Source organism: Echinops telfairi, unplaced genomic scaffold (assembly GCF_000313985.2).
Source record: "Echinops telfairi isolate 266 unplaced genomic scaffold, ASM31398v2 ScPeMD7_3533;HRSCAF=4204_0, whole genome shotgun sequence".
Classification (NCBI taxonomy): domain Eukaryota; kingdom Metazoa; phylum Chordata; class Mammalia; order Afrosoricida; family Tenrecidae; genus Echinops; species Echinops telfairi.
This window is the reverse complement of record NW_022107431.1, coordinates 22,565,974-22,577,494: the sequence shown is the minus strand read 5'-3', so window position 1 is coordinate 22,577,494 and position 11,521 is coordinate 22,565,974. Positions and strand designations below refer to the sequence as shown.

Genomic DNA, 11,521 nt, shown 5'->3' with positions numbered 1-11,521 from the left:
CACACACACACACACACACACACACACACACACACACACACACACCCCTTCACCCCTGAAGCGAAATTCCTGACAGACAAGATTCTCACTCCCTACTTGCTGAAGGAAATAAGGTAGTAGAAACCACCGATGAAAAATGTCATTAATACTATGAAAGTTCCCTTGAATGATGATGCCTGCTTTAATTAGAGTATGCCGCTGCATTTCTTCAAGTTTTTATTATTATTACTACTACTTTGCACATTGTAGGCTGTTGTATTGATTTCCAAGTGCTTTCCGAAGACATGGCCTTTATTATGGTTTTCTTATTTCCCCAATTATATGGCAAGCTCTGGTATGTTTTAAAGAATTATCTTTTTATTATCAAGTACATGCAATTACTGGAACTAATAATGCAAACAAAACTACTTCACTACCTAGATTGCAATTACTTTAATTGACTGTGGATCGGTTTTTAAAAAATGTTTCTTAATGTGTTTTAAGCAAATACTATTTTCTGTGTTTTTCAGGACTAATTTGCTTACTACATTATTTTAATTCATATATTACAAATGTAATGTTCATGTAGCCCCTGTGAAATTGTGATTGGCAGAATTAGAAATGATGATCTTTTCATGCTGTTGACAGCAGAATTCATTAGGTAGAAACTTATTACTCTTCTGTTTGGAATGTATCATCACCCAGGGAATACAATAGTTTTGTGGGCAGGAAAAAACAGCTCCAGGAAAAAATTCTGTATAAAAATGCTCAGGGGACACTGGGAATAAGAATTCTGGTATATTAGTCTAGTATGATATTGTTATATGACATCAATAATATTCTAGCATAGTAGAGATACTTAGGGCAGAGACTTCCTGTTAGGTATCCACCCTGTTCCTCCAGAATAGGCAGTTTCCTTTCCCGGCCCCAGTTAGGAAAAGGAGTTCCTGATTGGGGAACAGATGGTGCAGCAGAAGTGGCTAGAGGTAGTGCATGTGCTTCACAGAGACGCTGAAGGTTGGCTCCAGGCCTGATCACCTCCCAGCACAGCAGAATTTATTCCATACATTTGAGAGAGTGAGCCGGTTATATCTCGTCAGTCTACATTAGCACTGCTACCATCTACAACAACCCCAAACCGAACCAAAACAAAAGAACAAAGCAAAACAAAAATGCACCATCAAATATTTCTAAGAACAGCTTCTGGCTCCTGTTTCAAAGTCTACCTCAGAGAGCAGCCACCCAAACAATAACCTTGCACAAAGTCCTTAAGCAACTAAATGGTGAAAGTGCTTGGGATGACATTTCACACTTGGTACATAGAAACAATAGAAGGAAAGGGTTATTGTTTTCCTTTTTAATCATTTTATTGGGGACTTATACAACTCTTTTCACAATACACACATATATCCATTGTGTCAAGCACATTTGTACATCTGTTACCATCATCTTTCTCAAAACATTTGCGCTCTACTTGAGCCCTTGGCATCAGCTCCTCATTTTTTCCCTTCTCTCCCCCACTCCCTCTCTCTCATGAAGCCTTCATCATTTATAAATTATTATTATTTTGTCATGTCTTACACTGTCTGACATCTCTCTTCACCCACTTTTCTGTTGTTCATCCCCCAGGGATGAGGTTATATGTAGATCCTTGTAATCAGTTCCCCTTTTCTACCTCACCCTTCCTCCACCCTCCTGGTATCACCACTCTCAGTACTGGTCCAGAAGGATATTTTACAGAAGTTTTTCAATAATTTATATTGCTATTTTTTAATACTGCTGAATTCCTTAATTACTAAAGATTTAAGATGTCAAAAAAAAGAGCAAGAAATGAAATGAAAAAACAATGACAACTTTTAGAAATACCTTCAAAGTCATCCTAATGGAAAGTCTCTGGATGATGCTGGCCATTCGAAACCACCAGCTACTCTGCAGAAGAAACACGAGGGTTTCTATTTTGATCAATAGCTGCAGTCTCCGAAACCCCAGGGACAGTTCTACCATGACTGAGAGGGTTGCTATGGGTCAGAATTGATTTTGTTTGTTTTGTTGTTTGTTGTGTTTTTGTTGGGAGAGGGTGATGCAAGCAGTGCAGGTGTTAGCTGCTACGTGAAAGATCGGCAGTTGGCGTCTGTAGAGGCTCCTTGGAGGAAAGGCCTGGTGACGTAATATTGAAAACAAACCAAGAGAAACTATGAAAGACATTTCTACTCATAAACAACCTCACACCAACTGGTTAATCCTACTTGCGTATTTTTTGTACCACACTTGGTTCTCCTTGATTTTATGATCTTTTGAATTTAACTATAGCTCTAACTCCTGGAAGGGAAATCATGGAGAGTATAAATGAGCAGGGGCTTTGTTCAATGTTGAGGGCAATGGAGGCACTAAGCAATGTGACAGCAAATGGTCGGCCCTTCCCGGTGGTGGGCACAAGCCCAGGAGGTCACACTGCATCCACAACTGACATCGATAATACTCTTATCAACTATTTCGGTGAAGGGTAGTCAACAAACATGGTCCTTCTAGCCATCTTATTTATGTGATATAGTACAAATTCTAGCCTTGATGCCTGTGATTATAATCTCATTTGGGAGAGGGTTTTTTGCTATGCTACAGGTGTCCTGGTGGTGCAATGATTACCTGCTGGGCTGATAACAGCTACGTTGGCAGTTCGAAATGACTAGCTGCATGCCAATGAGTGAGGAATGAATGTATGTACCATTACACAATTTCTTAATTTTTTAGACCTGCCATAACAAAATACCACAATGAGGTGGTTTTTAAAATCAGTTATTGTCTCATCAGTCTAGAAGCTAGACGTTTGAATTCATGGCATCCACAGAGTAATACTCCATCTGCTCTCACTCACTCATAATTCACTGCCATGGGGTTGGTGCTCACACAGAGTGACCTGATACGGCACGGTGGCACTGCCTCTGTGAGTTTTGAAGACTGTACTCTGTACACAAGTAGAAAGCCCTATTTTTCTCCCACTGAGTGGCTCGTGTGTTTGAACTGCTGTCCTTACTGATGGCAGCCCAACTTGTAACCAATAAGCCACCAGGGCTCCTGTCTATCTGCTCTAGGGGAAGATAGTTCTAGGTCTTATTACAGTCCTCATAGCCCTGGGCATTTGTGGATTGCGGATGGTTCCTGACCTAATTGCGGAACCTGGTGTGTGACCCACCCTTCTCTGATAACGGACAGAAAAAGAAAATCTGTATTTCCGAACAAAGGCATGTCCATTGTTCATAGGTACCAGCTACCTGGGTTAAGACTTTATGTATCTTTCTAGAGGACATAATTCATGATGCAGCAAAGGAAATGCAAAGATACATTATAGAAGAGGCATATCAATTTTCTTGTTGTTAGGCGCCATGGAGTCGGTTCCAACACACAGCGACTCTATGCACAACAGCCTGAAACACTGCCTGGTCCTGTACCATCCTCAGTTATTCCTATGTCTGAGCCCATTGTTGCAGCCACACTGTCAATTCATCTCGCTAATGGCTCTCCTATTTTTTGCTGCTCCTCCACTTTATTAAGCATGATGTCTGTGTTAGACGGTTCTTTGTTAGAGAAACAAAACCAGGACACTTATAAATGAATATATATAAAATCAAAAAGGAATATTACAGCTAATTAGTCCACACAGCAGTACCGAGGGCTCAGTTCAACTCTGTATTGGACAGTTAATATAATCAATGTCCTTCAACTCCCATGGGCTGCTGGTCCAAGGTCAAGGAAGTAAACAGTGGAGTCTGCCCTCCGGCAAGACAAGCAGGGTGGGGCAGCAACAGCAGGAGGAAGAGAATTTGAGGCATAGCAGAGGCCAGTAGAGTGGTATGTAGCACAGCCTCCTGCAGCAGCCTCCCTGTGGATCCTCAACCAGCGAGGCTAACCAGGTCTGGATGGAACCTCAAGCTCTATCGAAGCATACACAGCAAAGCAACATGATCCACCAGTTGGCTTGGCCCACAATTGCACAGAACACGGTTGAGGCAAAGGACTAGCTCAGACAGCAGAGTGCTGGTGCAATCACCAGGAAGAAAAGAGGAGGAATACGGAAGCCATTTATCTCCCAGCCCTCCAATCAAGCTGCAACTTGATTAAACTCCACCCACATGTTCCTATGGAAGCCTAGTTGGCACAATAACTGTAATTATCACAATGTCCTTCTCAAGGGATGGGTCTCTCCTAACAATATGTGCAAAGTATATGAGACCAAGTTTTGCCATTTTTGCCTCTAAGGAGCACGCTGGTCATAATTATTCCCAGACAGATCCCTTTGTCCTTTCAGCAGCCCATGGTGCTTTCAATATTTTTCATCCACACCATAATTCAAATGCATCAAGTCTTCTTCATTTTTCCTTATTCATTGTTCAACTGGCTCATGCAAATGAGGTAACTGAAAATATCCTGACTTGGGTTAGGTGCACCTTACTCCTAAAAGTAACATCCTTCTTTTCAATACTCTAAGGAGGGCTTATGCAGCAGATTTACCTAATGCAATGTCTTTTGATCCCTTGACTGCTGCTTCCATGAGCATTGATTGTGGATCCAAGCAAGACAAAATCCTTGACAACTTTAATCTTTTCTCCAGTTATCATGATGCTACCTATTTGGCCAGTTGTGAGGAGTTTGGTCTTCTTTACATTGAATCATAATCCATCCTGAAGGCTTCAATCCTTGAACTTCATCAGCAAGTACTTTAGGTCCTCCTTACTTTCAGCCAGCAAGACTGTGTCATCTGCATATCAAAGGTTATTAATAAGCCTTCCTCCAAACCCCATGTCACACTCTTCTTCATATAAGGCAGCTTCTCTGATTTATGGGTCAGCATACAGATGGAACAAGTATGATGAGAAAATACAACCTGACACACCTTTTCTGAGTTTAAGCCATGCAGCATTCCTTTGTTCTATTTGCACAACTACCCCTTGATCCGTGTACAAGTTCCCCCTGAGCACAATTGAGTGTTCTAGAATTCAAATTCTTCTCAAAGTTATCAATAATTTATTTATTATTGTCCACACAGTCAAATGCCTCTTCATAGTCAATAAAACACAAGGAAACATCTTTCCAGTATTCTGTTTTCAGCCAAGATCCATCTGACATCAGCTTCTTCCATGTCCTCTACTGAATCCAGCCTGAACTTCTGGCAGTTCCCTGTCAATGTATTGCTGTGATTGTTGTTGGATGGTCTTCAGCAAAATTTTACTTGCATGTGATGGCAATGATACTGCTCTGTAGGTTGAGTATTCTGTTGAGTAATCTTTCTGTGGAATGAGTACAAATATATATATCTTCTAGTCAGTAGGCCAAGTAGCTCTCTTCCAAATTTCTTGGCATAAATGAGTGAGCTCTTCCAGTGCTTCATGAGCTTGCTTGAACATCTCAATTGGTATTCCAACAATTTCTGAAGCCTTGTTTTTGGCCAATGCGCTCAGTGCCACTTGAACTTTTTCCTTCAGCCCCATTGGTTCTTGCTGATATGCTACCTCCTGAAATGTTGGACTGATGACTATTTCTTTTTGGTGCCGTGACTCTGTATTATTTCCATCTTCATTTACAGTTTCCTGCATCATTCAATATTTTGCCCGTCGAATCTTTTAAGATTGCAATAGGAGGCGTGAATTTTTTCTTTAGTTCTTTCAGTTTCAGTTATGCTGAGAGTGTTCTTCCTTTTTGTTTTTCTAATTCTAGGTCTTTGCCCATTTCATGATAATATTTGACTTTGCCTTCTCAAACTGCCCCTTGAAACATTCTACTCAGTTCTGTGACTTCCTCATTTCTTCTATTTGCTTTAACTATTCTATGATTAAGAGCAAGTTTCAGTCTTTTCAGACATCCACCTTGACCTTTCATTTCTTTCGGGTCTCTTCATGACCTTTTGCTTTCTTCAGGAACGATGATCTTGATATCCTCCCACAGGTCATTGGGTCCTGTCATTCGTGTTAAATGCTTCAAATCTGTTCTTGAGATGTTCTCAACATTCAGGTGAGATGGACTCACGGCCATATTTTGGCTATCAGGGACTTGTTTCAATTTTCTTTACCCTTACCTTAAAGTTACATATGGCCAACTGTGGAACAGTGGGTTCCTGGTCTGGTTTTAGCTGCTGATATTGAGTTTCTTCATTGTCTCACTCCCACAGATGTACTAAATTTGATTTTTTGTGTATTCCATCTGGGATAGTCCATGTGTACATATATAGTTGCCTTTTGTTGTTGAAAAAAGGTATTTACAAGGAACAAGTCATTAGTTTTGCAAAATTCTATCATGCAAGCTCCAGTTTCATTTCTATCACCAAAACTATCTTTTCCAACTTTTGCCTTCTAATTGCCCATAATTACCAATGCATCTTGATTTCATAGTTGATCAATTTTCAATTGAAGTCATTTGTTGAATTCTTTAATTTCTTCATCGCTAGCTTCTTTGTTTGCTGCATGAATTTGAATAACATTTGTGTTGATTGTGTTTCTTTGAAAGTGGATAGATATAATTCTCTCACACATAGCTTTATACGTCAAGATGGATTTTGCAATGTCCTTTTTGACGATGAATGCCACACAATTCCTCTTGATTGAGTTATTCCTGGCATAGTAAATCACATGTTTTTCTAATTCAACATGGCAAATAGCAGTCAATTTCATTTCAGTAATGCCTAGGATATTGACCTTTATGTGTTTCATTTCATTTTTTGACAACTTCCAATTTTCCTGGATTCATGCTTAGCACATTCCAAGTTCTGATCATCAGTGGATATTTGCAGCTGTATCTCTTTACCCTGAATCATGCCCCAAATGAAGGTACATAAGACTCCGTAGTGCCAGGATTTAACTGACTCATGTTGCCATGGTTGACTTCACCCGATAAATTAGTTCCTCTTAAGTCAAAATTCTCATGCCTTTATCCCCAACAATGTTCTGCTTCCATTCTTAGGCCTTCAGTATCTGACAAAGCTTAAAAGCTATGCATAAAGATTTTAGTGGCTCCTTTCTTTGAAGTAGAGAGTCAAGTCCTTTCTTCATTATCTGTATATCTTATATCTTTTAAAATTGTGATGATTCTTGTACAGAGTATGTATATATATATATATGAACTCTCATATAATATTAAACTTCTAGCAGAAACACATCTCAAGCCTGAATTTCATGTTTAAAAATAATTCTATTATTCAACTTATAAGGCATTTTGATTTAAAATATATACTCATAATCAGAATTCCTTGAATATCTAATGGCTTTGCTTTTATTCTGTTTTCTTTTAGGATTGCATAAACTGTAGATCAATGCTCAAAAAACTGCTGTAGAAGCAGTTAATTATAATTTTACATATATACAAACAATTAAGTGACTTTGAGCTGTCCTAAGTAGACTGAGAATGTGGAAAGATGAATGTTAGTTATTTTTTTTCTTTAGTTAATTTGATTGATTATCATAGTCAATGATGGTTAATAGAGAAGGTTTCACTAGGCCAATACTCAGGTCACATACCATGAGGGACTAGAACTGTATAGCTGTGGGAAGGCTGGCTGAGTTTTGAGGACTTCCTGAAGTTGCTCTGCTCTTTCTGAAGCTGGTTGGAGAGCCCACTGGATCTCTTACCACTTCTCTTTCAGGGTTCCAGCCATACTGGCATTCTCTGAATTCCTTGAATGAATTGTACTCTGTCTTACAAGCTGGCACCACCAACAGGGACCTTCTACCAATCTCTCCATGTCGCTTCTGATGCTCACTTTCCCTAGGATTCAACTCAGAGATCACCTTCTTAAGGAAGCCATCCATTAAGGCAGAGGTTCCTCATCTGTGGGTCCTGACCCTTTTTTTGGGGGGGGTCGAACGACCCTTTCACAGGAGTTGTCCAATTCATAACAGTAGCAAAATTGCAGTTATGAAGTAGCAATGAAAATAATTGTATGGTTGGGGGCTCACGACAACATGAGGAACTATATGAAAGGGCCACGGCATCAGGAAGGTTGAGAACCACTGCCTTAAGGAATTCCACCATTTCTTACAAATATGCCTAAGACCACGTTAAGCCCCAGCCCCTAATCAATACCCATATGTTGATCACTCCTCCTGCTTTCCCTGCCTCCTGTTTTTAAGTCTTTTTTAGTATGTATTCCTCCCTTATCTTGGGTACAGGAAAAATGTGCTGAATCCTGTGCATAGCAGAACATCTGGCATACAGTGGGAGGTCATTAACTATTTGGGAAGGAAGGAAGGATACAAGGAATGTAAGGCTGAAAGGAAAGGAAAGAAGAAGGAAAGGACAGAGGAACAAATGAAAAAAGAAAGAGGGGAGTAAATAAAGAAGGGGAAAAGGGAGGAAAAACTCTGTCCAAGGTAATGATTTCTCTGTCCTAGAACATTTAGAACGATATAGATATTTCCTTAGGCTGATTAGATTCTATCATCCCTGGAAGTCCCTTTAGTTCTGGGCCAAGTTAGATGATCTTTATGTATTAACTGTGCCAGTTCGCTTAACTAAGGGGAGAACACATTTATCCCAGTGGATCTTAGGAAACAAGGGAGAAGCTATGGTTAGTTAGTTACATGTCTTTGGCCTTGTTCCCTACGCTGTGAGACGCAGTAATGAAATCTTTGGCAGAGCTTGCACAGAGGCATTCCAAAAACCGCAGGACACATCTCTATGGGGAGAGAAATAAATCTACCATGCTTGGGCAGGGATCATAACTAACAAAATGCTTGGCCTAGTTCATGCGTACAGTTTAATGAAATGGAAGCTAAAACACTCATGACAGATGTGAGGTGTCCTAAAAGGTGACTAACTTTTAAAAATTCCAAGTCACCAAATAAAATGCCAGTGAACTTTTATTCAGTGAGCAAGGTTCTTTTTAAATAATGGCTTTATACGTGGGGACAAGTGAGATGGTTTCCTATTAACGCTGCTATTTTTAAATGGCACTGGAGGAAAAACTTTTATTTGCTTCTGAAGGAGAATGTTTGAAAAATGTCTTGGGGAAGAATGATTGAACAATGTCTCAGGAGAAAACACTTGTAGTTGGCATATGCCTTAGAAAAATAAACTTTTTATTTTATATTATGTAGCTCCTATACTCCTCATGACTGCAACATTGAAACTTGTTCAACTTTTATTATGAAGTTTTATTTGACTGGAGTGTTTGGGTTTTATTTCCCTCTGGTCTACCAGTTACTTCCCCATAGAGCCCTGAGCACGGAGACAGCCAGGTCTACATCCTGGGCCCAGAGGAAATTTAGCTAGTTGCTGAATATAACCCATCTTAGGTTTCTCATTTGTAAGATTGGAATAAAACTAGTATAGTTATGCAACTTAAATTGAAATTACCTAATAAGCCCTAAGTGGATCCTAGCTATTCTCATTAAATTACTGATTTATATCCATCCTCCCCATAAACGTTTACTGAGAACCTGCTACTCTTGTTATTAGGTGCCCTTGAGTTGCCTCCAACTAATATCCACTCTATTTACAACTGAATGAAACACAACTCACAGTCATTGCTGCCTTTAACCCAATGCTGCAGCTACTGTCAATGCAGCTTGGTAAGAGACTTCGGAGGCCACACCCCATCCTCAGTGACTGGGTACATGACCTGACCCCTGCCTCAATTTGGGACAATTCTGAAAGACCAGCCCAGCGCCAGAATTTCTCATAAGCTAGGTTGACACCTCTGCTGTAATGGCAATCCATTTCAGTTTGTCCATCTACCCAATCCTGTGTTCCATGCTCCCTTCCTCCTCACAGGTGTTCCCCATACTTCTCTCTCGTAAGTCTGTGCCTGACCTTCTCCATCTCAAGGTCAATTTCCTGGAAACCATTCTAAAGCAGGGGCCTTTGGCAGTTTTGTTATCGTAGTAAGCATAGCGCTCAAGGGTTTTGGAAACAGGTAGATATCCATCCACCAAAGCTGTGCCTAGGACTAATGACCTCGCTGTTTCTTGGCATAAGTAAAAAGGAAATTATAATGTATGACTCAAAGAGCTAATGTATGAATTTTAAAAAGACAAAGGATATGAAAGTGTTCCGCTGAGAATCTGATGACCAGTAACTGTTCAATAAATGTTAGTTGTAATAGCTACTGTCATCATCATCATCATCTTGAGTATAATTTGAATTATTGTTATAAACACATAAATAGAAAACAGATAAAAGCAAACCTAGGATATTGTTTTAGAGCAGCGGTTCTCAACCCCTTTCATGGGGGTCACCCGATTCATAAAAGTAGCAAAATTACAGTTATGAAGTAGCAACAAAAATAATTTTATTGTTGGGAGCTCACCACAACACGAGGGACTGCATTAAAGGGTCGCGGCATTAGGAAGGTTGAGAACCACTGTCTTAGAGACTTCTACTTAATCACAAGCCATTGATGGTTAGTAATGCTGGATTAAAGCGGACTTTAAGTTGTGCCTAATTGTTTAATTCATACATGATTGTGAGTGTTATTTATGAGACTTTTGTCTTTCTCTCTCCCCACCCCAATCCCTGTATTTTTTTAGTGATGGTTGGGCAGATAGAGATGAAGTCATTGAAGGTTATGAGGTGGAAGCCAATGGAGGAATCACCATAAAGCTGCAGTCTCCAGAGGTCAGATCATTTGATGATTATTTCCTGAAACTGAGGCTGGACACCAATACAAGGAATCCTTGGTTCCCTGAGTTCTGGCAGCATCGGTTCCAGTGCCGCCTACCAGGACACCTTCTGGAAAATCCCAACTTTAAAAGAGTCTGCACAGGTAACTTGTGTTTAGAACATAACAACTTGGAGAGTTATTGCCCCAGCTCCTTTACAGTTTGGTGAATTACAGTGGAGGACTGGAGACCGAAAGGCACTAAATTGTCATCTTGATTTGTCACCTTGACCTATAAAGCAGCTGCACGAAGGTGAACGTGTGCATTGCCCCAGAGAGTCATGTGTATAGATTCCAGAAGACTGTTTTGCTCTGTAGGGGAGTAGGTGATAAGAAGAGATAACATAAGTTGGGGAAAGTGAACAAAGCATTCAGATATGCATTATGCTAGTAAGAATGATTGCTGAAGAGATTTTAGTTAGAACACTGTGTTAACGCTGGCTTCATTCTTCAGAACTCTCAGCCATTGAGTCAATGCTGACTCATAGCAGCTCTACAGGACAGGGTAGAACCACCCCTGTGCTTCTGAGACTGTAACGCTTCACAGGAGCAGAAAGTCCCATCTTTCTCCCATGGAGTGCTGGTGGTTTTGAACTGCTGATCTTGCAGTTAGAAACCCAATCATTATGCCACCAGGGATCCCAAGTCAGGAGAATGAGAGCTAATCACACCTTCCGTCATACCACAGACATAGAACCTCTGTCCTCTCATCTGTAAACTGGCATGAAGGTTCACACTGGACAGACACATCCCAGGTGCCGCTTGTTGGAGCTACGCTAGGACCTAAAGAATCCCTTATTGGTTTTATCAGTAACTACCATTAAAGAAACTTCTTAATATTATAACTTTTTAGGAGTATTCTCTTAATGCATAGAGATTTTACCCCCATCATGTGCCCCC

The 11,521-nt window shown here is 40.2% G+C and overlaps 1 protein-coding gene across 3 annotated transcripts in view; it reads left to right on the top strand.

The window, feature by feature from the left end:
* Window positions 1–11,521, top strand: part of GRM1 (glutamate metabotropic receptor 1) — a 469,370-nt gene that overhangs the window by 294,734 nt on the left and 163,115 nt on the right. For all 3 annotated transcript variants that reach the window (XM_004701959.2, XM_004701961.2, XM_045294665.1), the window contains exon 4: window positions 10,491–10,726. In XM_004701959.2, the coding sequence (XP_004702016.1) occupies window positions 10,491–10,726 (236 nt within the window). The remainder of the gene's footprint in view (window positions 1–10,490; window positions 10,727–11,521) is intronic.